Source organism: Stegastes partitus, unplaced genomic scaffold, assembly GCF_000690725.1.
Source record: "Stegastes partitus isolate 25-593 unplaced genomic scaffold, Stegastes_partitus-1.0.2 Scaffold145, whole genome shotgun sequence".
Taxonomy (NCBI): domain Eukaryota; kingdom Metazoa; phylum Chordata; class Actinopteri; family Pomacentridae; genus Stegastes; species Stegastes partitus.
In genome coordinates, this window is record NW_007577876.1 from 161,942 (window position 1) to 174,213 (window position 12,272).

At 45.1% G+C, this 12,272-nt stretch overlaps 1 protein-coding gene across 1 annotated transcript in view; it reads right to left on the reverse strand.

The window, feature by feature from the left end:
- Positions 1–4,789: 4,789 nt before the first annotated feature.
- The window catches only part of vti1a (vesicle transport through interaction with t-SNAREs 1A), a 78,469-nt gene continuing 70,986 nt past the window's right edge, over positions 4,790–12,272 (reverse strand). Inside the window, exons 6-9 of the mRNA XM_008279157.1 lie at positions 7,947–8,017; positions 7,374–7,441; positions 6,272–6,365; positions 4,790–4,855 (exon numbers count right to left, since the gene is read on the reverse strand). Coding sequence (XP_008277379.1) covers positions 4,790–4,855; positions 6,272–6,365; positions 7,374–7,441; positions 7,947–8,017 — 299 coding nt within the window. The remainder of the gene's footprint in view (positions 4,856–6,271; positions 6,366–7,373; positions 7,442–7,946; positions 8,018–12,272) is intronic.

Here is a 12,272-nt window from a genome sequence, read left to right on the forward strand (position 1 = left end):
AACATGCCTTACAAAGGACACAGCTCCTGAACTCCTGAACTGAAATGTGAGTGTGCAGGCTTGTTAATGCACGTGATGTGTATGCAGACAGAACATGGTGGCCGAAGCCCCCCCACAGTAAAACACAGGTTCCCCTCTGCTCTTCATCCAGCACAAATAAATACAGAAAGAAAATATCTGACTGCTTTCAGCAACAGTTAAAAAATAAAAATCTAGTCTTTTTGTTCAACTTCTTAACAAGACTTCAAGAAGGCTCTGATTCCAGCTCAGCTCCCCGGTAGAGTCCAGTAACTATGTGGCCCACATATCCCAGTGGTTCATAATCCAGATAGACGCAATCAGACAGATACAGAGGAAGAGCGTATAGTCGCCAATAATAAAGGGAAAAAAAGAGGAAAACTTACAGATCTTACAAATAAATAAATAAGTAAAAGTTGCCCTCTCCACATGCTTTCTGGGGCCGTGCATCTTGGTCTCTTGGCTCAACATCTTGTTCACATGTTGGTCTTAGTGGGCCAAGCAAACAAGGGAGGAAACTTTCCAGTGAATAACGCAGGCGTAAAACTTCTGATTTTCCTACAGGCATGGGTGAGCTGTAAATACGCTTCTCCTGCCAATAAGTCATATGAATAGGTTTAATATCAGTTTCAGAAGAACTTTAGTTGAACAGATGCTGTTTCCAGTTAGCTGTACCAGATCTGTACTGAATTAGCTGCATGTAAGCGCTGCGTAAAATCAGAGACGTGAACGTGGCCACACATTAAGACAGCTTGTCAAGACACGGCTCAAGAAGAGGAAGTTCTGGTCTCGGTAACAGTGCAGCTGCATTAGCCTGTGAGCTACTGCAGCGTCTTCACGGCAGCTTATAGGCTGATCTCTTAATCAGTGTCCAGAGTGTGCATGAGCCGTCTTCTGAAGGCTGAGGCTCTGTCCATCCTGCCTGCCCGTCGCTACTGCCAGTCCCAGCCATGAATATGGAGCTGTTCTGTGGCTGGGAGCTTGCTTATGTTTTCTGTCTGATATCTAGGCCCCATTCCCATTTCAAAGGGAGGTCCACCCGGGGCCTTGACTTTTTGATCTGCCTGGCGACTGAGTCGACCACCTGCATGTGGGATCAGCTGCCAGCGAGAGCAGACAACCCCTCTGCTTCAAAATATACATCCTCCCCCCCTTCGTCCTCCCTTCACTGCTTCATTGCCCTTCACTGTGCCCCCTCCCTCCGTGAGGCTGCCAGGAGCCCCAGTGGTCCTAACTGGGTCTGGAGCTGCATCCCATTCCCAACTGTTCTGACCACGGTGGGTGAGATGCTTGAGATGTTCAGAATAGCGGCAGGAAGGATGGAGCTGCAGTCAAAAGGCCATTTTGCATTTATGAGATGTCACAGTGTCAAGATACTACAGAGGCCTCATTAAAAGGTCTGTGGCCTTCTAATCAGGACCAGTGATGCAAACTGTGAGCCCCTCCCTATGCCAAACCTACATATACATCAAACTAAATAAAACCGTGGAGTGACCAAGTAGTGGCACATGACATGTGAGAGCGTCGACATTTACAAACCCTGGACACAACCAATTATAACAGGGTTTAATACTAATTACCCTCGTTGGCAGTGATGAGTTTCACAGTCAGGAATCTGTAACAGTTTGTTGTCTAACAAAGCCACAGTTATTTGAGATGTGCCTGTTTCTGATTGTTTGGTACAATAAGTGATATTCACAGAGTCTCTAAGTTAATTGGCTTTCTTGAACCATGACAGCCAGCTTAATGAGTGTCTAATTGTTTCTCAGCTGGGGTGACAGCCACCAGACCAGAAAGACACTTCAAGAAGAGGTGTGAGTTTAAAAGGAACGACACAAAACAATGGAAGAAGACTCGCTTTATCCTGTGGATCACAAGAAATCCCTCCACTTACACGCTTGTGTCCAGAGTGTCCATACGCAACTTCAGAACAGCTCCTGTTTCCATGTACAGTAGCTCCTCTGGGCCACATTTCATGAGCAAAGATGCTCCAGCTCTGTGTTACTGATGTAAACCAACCGTCTAACGCTCTGGGCTTGAACAAAAACTACATGGTAGCTTTCAAACTTAAGTAATTGCTGCATTTGTACAAAACCAGTGTGAAAACATATTGAAGGAACAATGTGTGATTCATCATACTGCTGGAGTTCTCGTGTCCATCTGCGGCTCGTGTTGCACGTGCACGGGTTCTACTGTGCACGTGAACAGGTTCTACTGTGCACCAGCACCTGTCTGCACTACAGCTGGAGCTGCTGCAAACAAGTGGAGGACGACAACGCGAGCGCGATCCAACTCCTACAACAACTCCAATCGCTTTGACATTGGCAAACAAATACACAATTAATCAAGAGGAAGAAAGCAGCAGGAGGAGGTGGAGGGGGACAGGGATAATCAAATGAATGGGGAAATGAAGAACAATTTCCTAGACGGGGGGTGGGAGGAGGGGACACCACTGAACTATCCTGAACTTCATTTTTGCTCTCAGTTCTGCATCTCTGGTTATAAATGACTTCCGATTTGATGTTTCCAGCCCACAACCTTAAAACAAAGAAGAAGAAGAAAAAAAACACTTTCTTTTATTCAAACAGCAAAAAAAAACTGAAAGAAAAAAATATGTTGAAGGAAGGCGATGGAGGAGGAGGAGGAGGAGGAGGAGGGGGTGTTATCAAGCAGAAAGGCGGGCAGGAGAGGAAGAGGCTCTGGGCCGGGCCCCACTCTGGAAAGCCCTCATAAATCCTGATTTGAACGGGGCGCTAACCAGAGGAGCTACGGCACATCAAGAGGGGCGGGTGGGGGGCTGAGGGGTAGGGGGGTGGTGGTGGCAGCACGCCTCTTAAAATGCTACGTCTGATTAAGTCTTCCCATTAGGTGACAGCTGAACTTTAACATTAATATGATAATATTGAAATAAGTGCGTGTTATTTACTTCAGCAGCACAGGGGGGTGGAGGGAGGAGGAGGAGAGGGCGGAGGGAATGATGAATGATTTCTGGACAGCTTTGGGTGACATGCCAGGCGAGCTGACCCCCCCACCGGCGCTCCATCCTCCTCCTCCTCCCATAATCAGACTTGACAAAATGGAGACATATGCAGAAATATTGGTTACAGTCGGCGTCACAGCCCCGCTCAGGCCTTCCCACTCCACGATCTGCCGGCCGCCCTGTGAGCCGCCCTCCAAATTGTCTATGGGCACTGAAGCATCTATTTCAATTGGCACTTCCTTCCTGCCCCAGGATTTTACATTTAGTCTGTGTCATTTACATATTACTCTTAATCAAAATCCACAGCGGGCGACAAGGAGAGGGGGGAGAAAATAAAACAAGAGGGAGCAAGAAACAAAACCGTGGCGTCACGGTTCAGGGGTGAGCACGCAGCCACTTTATGAAATGGAGATGTGACAAGACATTACGGTGTGTGTGTGTGTGTGTGTGTGTGTGTGTGTGTGTGTGTGTGTGTGTGTGTGTGTGTGCATTGGGAGGCGGGTGCATAACATAATGCACGGCCCATTGAAATATTTGCGTTTGAATGCTTGTGTTTGTGCGATTGTTGGGGGCTGCCTTGTGCACGGAGCAGCCAGAGAGAGAGACAAAGACGGCGAGTTGGACACGGCAGTAAGTGCGTTTTGTGAAAAACAAAGGCAAAGACAAGAAAAGAATGGAGACATGTACAGTGCGCTCTTGTCCTTTTCAGCCTTTTTCTGCAGGAAGCAATAGTGGACTTCTCTCTTCACAGCGACAGCAGCTCTGGGTTTCACTGAGCAGCCATTTGTTGGTTAAGTCAGTTTGTTTAATTACTGTCTTGACTTATTAGACTCAAAACGGATCCATGGAGGACACATGGCCCTTTAACATTACATCAGTTTAAAGTAAAACCCAGACACCACATTTAACCCTCTGAACCCCAGCAGCTGGAGGTGTTCTGATCCGGTCCCGTTTGTGCTCACTGTGGACTCATTTTTCACGGCAACATAAAGTCCAGTGTTTCTGTGCAGTGTGACACAGTTGTTACGCCATAAATCATTAAAAATAGAGGAAAGTTTAATTTCTTTGATTATCTATTTTATAAAAATGGAAAAAATGGAATTAACATGTTCAACATTTTCCACAGGTGGCACCAATTGTGGAGGGAAAAGAAAAGAAAAGAAAAATCTTCAAACACTATTAATAATTCACTCCTTAATTAATTTTAATTTGCTTCCAGACTGCTGTCCGATCGGCTCGGTGGAAACACAGCCTGCAGTTCAGCTGAGATCCAACTCTGAACTCTGTCATGTGACTGTTGTGCAGAAGAAACAGAATCTTTTGTTTTTTTGCAGAATCTGAGTCGAACAAACTGTTTATTTCTGAGAATGTTTGAATGAGTCGAGTAGAATAAAGTCATTCTGATGAACTTCACTTAACTTTCTCGGTGCAGAAACACATCAGACTAAATTATTTTAGGCACCACTGCAAAGTTGGAAATCTGGCGATTGGTTTGTTTCTGGCTCTGACAAATGATAAATAAGTTTCAGAGAAGATAGTATGCTTTTGAAACACGGCGGCGGGTTTTGGGCTCCAGAGGATTACTGTTGGTTATTTTCTAAGTAGTTGTTTCATAAATATCATCCAAATAAATGTTTCTTGTTGGACAAACACCACTGGTCACTGCAATAAATCCAGAACAACATTTATGTTGAAATGCAAAAGTTTCTGAATCATTCATCCTCAAGCTCACAGCACTGTTCAAGCACAGCGTCCACAAAGAGGTGCAGAAACAGCGTCCCTACCTGCCTCTTACCTTCTCAGCATGCCGGTAAGGATGCGGGAACTCTTGCCCAGGTTGGCGTCTGTTTCTCTCAGCTGGAGGGACAAAGACAGGCTTTAGCTTCCATTCTGAATAAACAACTGAGCAATGGCATGAAACACAGTCTACGAACGGACTAAACGGGTCAAAAGCAAAGAATATTCATGATTCTGTCAACTTTGAACTTCCCCATAAAAACACAGGTAGCAGTGACCAGCTGGTCATGCAGCTGGAGGATGGGGAAGGAGTTTGTTCCTGAACTTTTGTAAGTGGGGAAGCTGCCGATGAAGGCACTTCATGTCTGCAGAAGCCAGTTATTAGACTCTTACTGTATGCATGTACACTTCTCACAGACTCGTACGACTGGCCTTCAGGCAAAGTGCAGTTTGAGAGAGACACCTCTAAAGTTTGACACTTTTCACCCAAAGTCACTGGTTGCGAGCGAGAGAGATGAATCAGACATCCTTTGATTAGAAGCCTCCTGTTTTACCTTCAAGTGACTGTTTTACCTGTCTGGAGACAAGCCTCTACAAACCCCCTCTAAACACACTTTTAGAGTCACTTTAAAAAGCTGCTGATTTACCGAAACATAAATAGCTCCACTTCATAAAATCGATGTTTGCTTCAAATTTTTTTTGAGGCCACGGCGTATAAACCTGGTACCACTGTGAGCTGTTTCAGTGACAGGAAAGCTTGTCTTTTAAAGGAATAGTCAACTGCACACTTCCACTTGGTAGGACATGTCACTCATGGCCTCCTGCTGCAGAGCGAGCATCAGAAAAGAGTGAGTGGCGCCTTTACTTTGGACGTACACAGCGAGCACAGGGAGTCCTTGAAGGCACCCTTGAAATAATGATCATGGCTATTCAGGACTAATTGCCTTGGATATTTCCCTTTTCGTGCTCCATTTTCTTTCTTTTCCCTCTCGCTGCCTTTTTTCTCCCCCTCAGGGGTCACAGGAATGTTTTCATTGCACTCTCTTATCAGACAGAGGGGCTTTCACAGGGAGGCGGATTTGGCAGAGATGTTGGCAACAAGGTGTGAGTGTGGAAGTTAAAAAACAGAAATAAAATGCTGACACCGCACTGAATGAGCTGCCACTAACGTCTACCTGTAGTCGCATTTCTGGAGGATGATGGGGGAGTGTGGGGAATAGTCGTGGTGGAGTCAGCGGGGAGTCGTTCATCTTCATCCTCCGCTCACATAATAACCGCTTTCCCAATAAAGTCACTTTCCCTCAGAGTGTTGTCATCAGTGTCTTACAGCCTCTTCCTTTTTGGTTTTAATTCTTCACTTTCACACGTCTTCTTCCAGAACCCGTCCTTTTCTCTACAATGGTTGCGGCAGCACTCTTTCCCCTGTTTGTTCTGCCTCATCTCGCAGTCATCTCTCCTGCCTGCAATTCGCCCTCTCTTCCCACCCCTCCTCCTTTACTGCTACTTTCTTCCTCTTTTTCCATCTTTCCTTCCTACCCTCTGGCAGCCCAGGCTGGTGCGATGCAGGTTGCCAGAGCCAAGGATACATGTGGTACAGGGTAGGAGGTGGGGGACCTGGGGTTTGGGCCCTCTGGCAAAGACAACAAGTCCAGCAGTTGCCTGATGTCTGATTCTACCCACAGATCTGTCCCCCAGACACTTCACACTTTCTCCCAAAATACATCTCTCTCTGAATCATTCCTTCTTTCCTTTCCCCTTCTCTCTCCCTCTCTCTCTCCACAGCTCTCACCAATCAGCATCTTATGCCTTCCTCCTTAAACTGAAATGGAAACCCAACAGAAATTTTAGTGCAGTCGAGTGTCTAAAATTAACTGTGGTCGCCTATATGGAGAAAATGAGAGGAAGGTGTTTCGTCCAACTTTCTGTATTTTATGAACAGCTCAGAGACAGAACCACCTCTGAACACACCGAGGGTTCAAACACATTCATGTGCTGCTAGCATGATCAGAAATTAAAGCTAATTTACATGTAAAATTCTAAATAAAGTCTGATCTATATGTTTTCAATATATTGTGCAGTAAGCGGGCGTTTGGTAAAGCAGCCACTCAGGTGGTTGGGAGTTGGGCGCATACAGCTCTGACCCTCTACTGACTTGTATTTGTACCATGAAAGCGAGACAAAAGGCCAGACGTCCTGCTGGGCGTGGGCTCTGCCTTTATATGTGGAAATCTGTCTGCACATCCGTGGCTTTACTCACACTAAAGCTACGACTGCCCCTCTTTAATGCAAACGAGCCGCTAACCAGTCCTGCTATCCGTGTCTTTACATCTTCTTTTGACTCTACTTTTGCCCCACAAACTGCCTTTAAAGCCTTCAGTGTGAGTGCATTTGTGTACATGTGGTGGGAGGGGGTTCAGCAAAGAAGGCTCATGGGAAGAAGGGAGAGAGAGAGCAAAAGAAGGAGAGAGCAGGTACTCTCAGTAGACACTATGGACCGTTTTGAAAGGAGATGTTTGATTTCCTTTGAAATCGCCTGCGCGAGGCCCACTGCCATGTTGTGATCTTTAAGCATTCTGCGTTGAGGGGGCCAGCAGGGCCGGGCCCCTTCCTGGGCTCGGGCTGCTCTGTCTCTGCCTACCTGTCTGTTTGGCTGGCTGCATGCGAGGAGGGGCAGCACTGAGGCTTGGGATGGTGGGGGGCGACTCTCTGAGGGGAAGTGGGAAGGAGAGAGTGAAACTGGAGAGGAGTGCTGAGAAGCAGAGGAGGGTAGGTGAGGAAGGATGGCAGGTGGCAGCCTTCAGCCCATTCAAGTGAGAGGAAAACGGAGGGGAGAAGTCCTGGAGAGGGGCCACCAGGCGGCTGATTCTACTGCATGTAATGTGGAAAGACACGTTCTACATTTCACTTCTAATTAAGCAAAAGAAAAACAGTCAGATTGTGAGTGATGCCAGTGACTAAAAATATCGACCTGAGCGCTAAAACGGTGCCGTCTATAAATAACATGAAGCACCTTCTCACTGCGGTTCTACGGACTGAGTGAGCGCACAAGTCCAAGAATGCCCGAGACTGTGCTGACATTCATCTGTGTTTACTTGGCAAGCAACGCAAAGAGTGGCAAAAGCTGAGTGCGCTGGTAACCAGCTGTAACACCTCACAGTCCTGCAGACACCTGGAGGAGGAGATGCACAGGTGTGTGCAGGTGTGTGCTCACCCTCTCTCTGGCTCTCTGTATCTTCTCACGATCGGTGTGCAGGTTGGCAAGAATCTCCTGTCCCACTTGTTCTGCAAGACACAAACATGGAGCATGAGGAAGACGTATGTTCAACAGCTGCACAAGGGAACAGGCAAAAGTTGGAATCAATAAATCACAACAGGAAAAGACTGCAGGTACAAACATCCATGGAGCAGGACTGTCCACGCTATGAAAACTCTAATGACTTGCAACACATTTATCACATGTCCCGGTCTGACTGGTTGGGCTCTGAGTGTATATGTATATATGTATATATGTATAGACCATCCAGCATCATAAGGGGCCTTAACGCCACTCAGCTCTCCACGTTTCACCGCTCTGAACAGGAAGGAGGAACTTCTGACTGCATTCACCTTCTTAAACCCAAATCTGAGCCACTGAGCTTCTCTGAGAAGTCAGAGATTCATCAAGCAGAACATTCAACCACTAAAACTGTTTCTGCTCAGGAATGACAGTGAATAACTAGAATTTAGCATCTTCATCAAGAAATAATAATGTGCTTCATTATTTTTTCTGTTTTTTTTTGTAAAACAGTACATTTAAAAATTACTGGATAACAATAATAATTATATTTTAGCATGAGAAATATGATTTTGGTTGAAGAGCTCCTACATACTGGAGTATGAAGCATTACAGAAACAGAGAAATGATTCTGGTAATTAGCAATGCTGGTAAATTAGGGCACTTTTTTAGCATAAAACTGAAATTGGGTGGCGGTCTAATACATTTGCTGAGCACCGTATGTTCCCTTTCAGACATGCTTCAAATAATAGTGTGATGTGGTTTTTATGAACCTGGACCTTTCTGAACCTGGATGAGCACATGTGTGTGTCAGAACACTGCAGCTATAGGAAGTGTTCAACCTCCTTCAAATCCTGGAGTAAACAGACATAAGCTGTAAGACAACAACACCCCAGCATCCTGCCTGCCAGTGGGGTCCAGCCAGCCGATGCAATATTCATTAATCTGTTCCTTTTTAAACGCCTCTCGTCAGTTGTAGATGTAAACACATTAAGGCACGCTTATAAAACATCCCCAACAAGGCACCTGACAAGCTTGTCAGTGGTCACTGTCATTTTCCTGTCCCTTGGGTTTGGAATGAGAAAAGAAAAAAAAAAAAGAAAACAGATAAACCAAATAAGTTTCCCCCCCACCACCGCCGCCAAAATAAAACCCACCGCTGCCATCAGTGTAACCATACTGCTACAGCATTAGTGTTTAAAAATGAGGGAGGCAGAGGATGAATCAGGGAAAAAAAGGAAAAAAGTGAAGAATCTTTGCATGGATCAAAGACAGGCTTTCAAGCGCACCAAACAAATCCGGAATAAACAACACAGTTGCTGACTGTATTACACTACACAGGTGCCGCACACCAAAGGGCCCACGTGCTGAGCGCCTGTTTGGGGGGAGCAGAGCAGAAATGGGCTACATCTGGCAGCTAAACAAGAGAAGAGAGGGAGAGAGAGGAAGATAGAGAGCGATATGGAGGAAGGGGATCAGGGAGAAGCAGAAAAAAGAGAAAGCACTGTCAAATGAACGACATTCGTCTCCCATTCATCCCGTCCCTCTTTACCCCCCTCTACACTGTAACTGACTCAAATGTGTCTCTTCCTGCCTTCATTAATTTCTAATCTGGGACGAGACAGATTGAAGGATACCCAGATTAAACAGTGCAGTCAGACAGTCACATGTGACAAATAGGGCAGATTAAAAGACTGAGTGCAGGTATTAATAACCATAAAAATACAAGCCCTCCCCCGTCCCGATCGGAGAAGAACAAGGGATAAACAGGAAGGGAGCCGAGGCGGAAATCTTCTGTTAAAGAGACAAATAAGCACATCTATCCATCTCTGTCAGGGTTGTGGCTTTTTTTTTTAAATAAATGAGTGTGACAAGCACTGCCGCAGCACAGTGTTTTTGATGGCAAGTGCATTATTGGAAAGGTTTGCGGTGTGTAAAAAGATGGATGAGCTAGCGGGAGAAAGAGACCTGTGAAGAAGACGTTTTACTCCAAGTACTGAGCCATCATCGCACACTTAGTGTACGAAGGTGTGTGTGTTTTCTTCTTTCTTTTTTTAATTATGGTTTTCGTGAATGTTTAAGTCACAGGCAAGTATTGCAACAAAAAAGGGAAGAGGAATGATGAATAGCCTTGGCAATAAGCTACCTTTCAGCGGACAAGAATGGAGGCACAGTGGATTCAGGCTTGTGTATATTGTCGGGAGCTGTGGAGAGCACAGTGCTGGTATTATCTATAGAATGATGTGAAACCAGCGTTTCTAGTAGTGCCCTCACTACAAACATCCGCCACTGAATGTTTTCAATGCTGGGGGATTGTACAGGCTATCCACGAGTGAATGCTCGTCCTTGACCAACATAACAGCTGCTGAAGTCAAATAGGAAAATTCACATTTCTTTATAATTACACTAAGAGTTTTGTTAAATTTACATCTGTTTTGTAAAGCCTGACAAGAACAGAGCTACAACCTTGCTCAAGAGGAAGACCTTTCTGCGCTCTTTGCAGAAAATGGCATGCACGCCCGAGCAGAAAGCAGCGGCCCGACTACAAACATCTACCTCTGCATGTTTTCTGTCGTGAAGGATTTCTACAGACGATCCATACGCGAATGGCCGTCCTTGACAAATCTAACAGCTGCTGAAGAAAAGCAGGAGAATACATATTTCTTTATAATTACAGTAAGTGTTTTGTTAAAGTTACATCCATTTTTAGCCTTGCAAGGCGACACCCACAATGCACAGCCTTGCTCAAGAGGGAGACCTTTCTGTTCTCTTTACACAAAACGGCACATTCAGCAGAAACAACAGCACGGCGCCAACACACAAATCCGACTGTGAAAAATCACAATGCCATTACCAGAGAAATAAATGATGTTCGAGACATCTGCTCCAAAGTGGCGTTTCCGCTGCATAACCGCGATGAGAGCCACAGAAAATCATTTGCAGTCGTCAGAATGGTCTTTTGAGTCGGCTGCCTAAAAAGGTCACGCCGTCGCCTGTTAGAATAAACATTTCCTTGACTGTGTGGTCTCTCCTCAGTCCTCCAAAATTTCTCATCATTCCTTTGTGGCTTTCTCACCACAGGGAGCCATTAGGAGCGTACACAACGTCTCCCAAGGAAATGGACGGCGCTCATTGTCTATCACACGTCTGTCAAGCTCCTCCTGATTCACTCTTTGGTACATATCTACATTAATCTTATTCAAGCCAAGTGTTGTGTGTAAAACTTTGGTAGTCACTGGGGAAAAGATGAGGAAACAAAGGAAACAATAATAATAATAAAGGGTTTCTCAAGCAACCAAACACTCCCATGTTTGTGACCTGCGTTTCAGGCTGACGCTCCAAAACGGTGGAAAACTGAAGCAAACTGGTCCCTCCTGCAACGTTAACGAAGCACTAAACTCCTGCAGTAATGACAGCAAATTGCAGGTTAGTTTGTGAGATTCCGGCTTTTACGATTTTAACATATTACATATTCAAATTCGTACAGTATCTTTAATTGTACAAAATAAAATGAGCAGTGAATTTATGACCAGGACAAACATGTGGGTTATTAAAAAAAAAAAAAAGCATGTACAGTTGATAAAAACAATGCAGAGAGGAGAACTAATTCACTGTTAATGCCCCAGACTTGTTGCTCGTTAGTGTATAAAATATTCCCCTCCTGTTTAAACAGCTATTAACAATTTAAATAACCCTGGCACAGAGGCCTTGCTCTGACTCTCTTGTTAAAGATCCCCGTCCCCAAAGGTCCATTTAACAAGCCCATTATTCCATTACATTACATTTACATCAGCACCAGAGAGCCTTAATTTAACTTGTTCCTCTAATGTAACTGTAGAAAAGAATTAATATAGGAAAGTTGAAGGCACAAATTAGATGGAGAGGAAAATAATGTCTGTTTGGAATTCTTTCCTTTAAATACGTGGACGGACGACTGACGCAGCAGCTCGGCTTCATCTCAGCTCAACGCTTCAGCCTCTTGGTCATAATTATAAGGTGGCCAAAATCTGTTTAGGCACTAATGCCTGTTAGTGTGTGAGCTGATGTAACCGCTAAGAAGCACCATAAAATGAGTCGAAGACGTTCATCAGCTTATAGAGAGAAAACCACGATCATCGATCATGTTTTAAGTAAAAACACTAAACTTTCATCAGTTCCAGCTTCCTGAACAGAGAGCAGCTTTTCTCAAGCTCGGGACAAACGTGAAGACAAGCTGAACCCATAAAGACCGGACCAGCACTCATAAAGACCGCTGCCACCAGC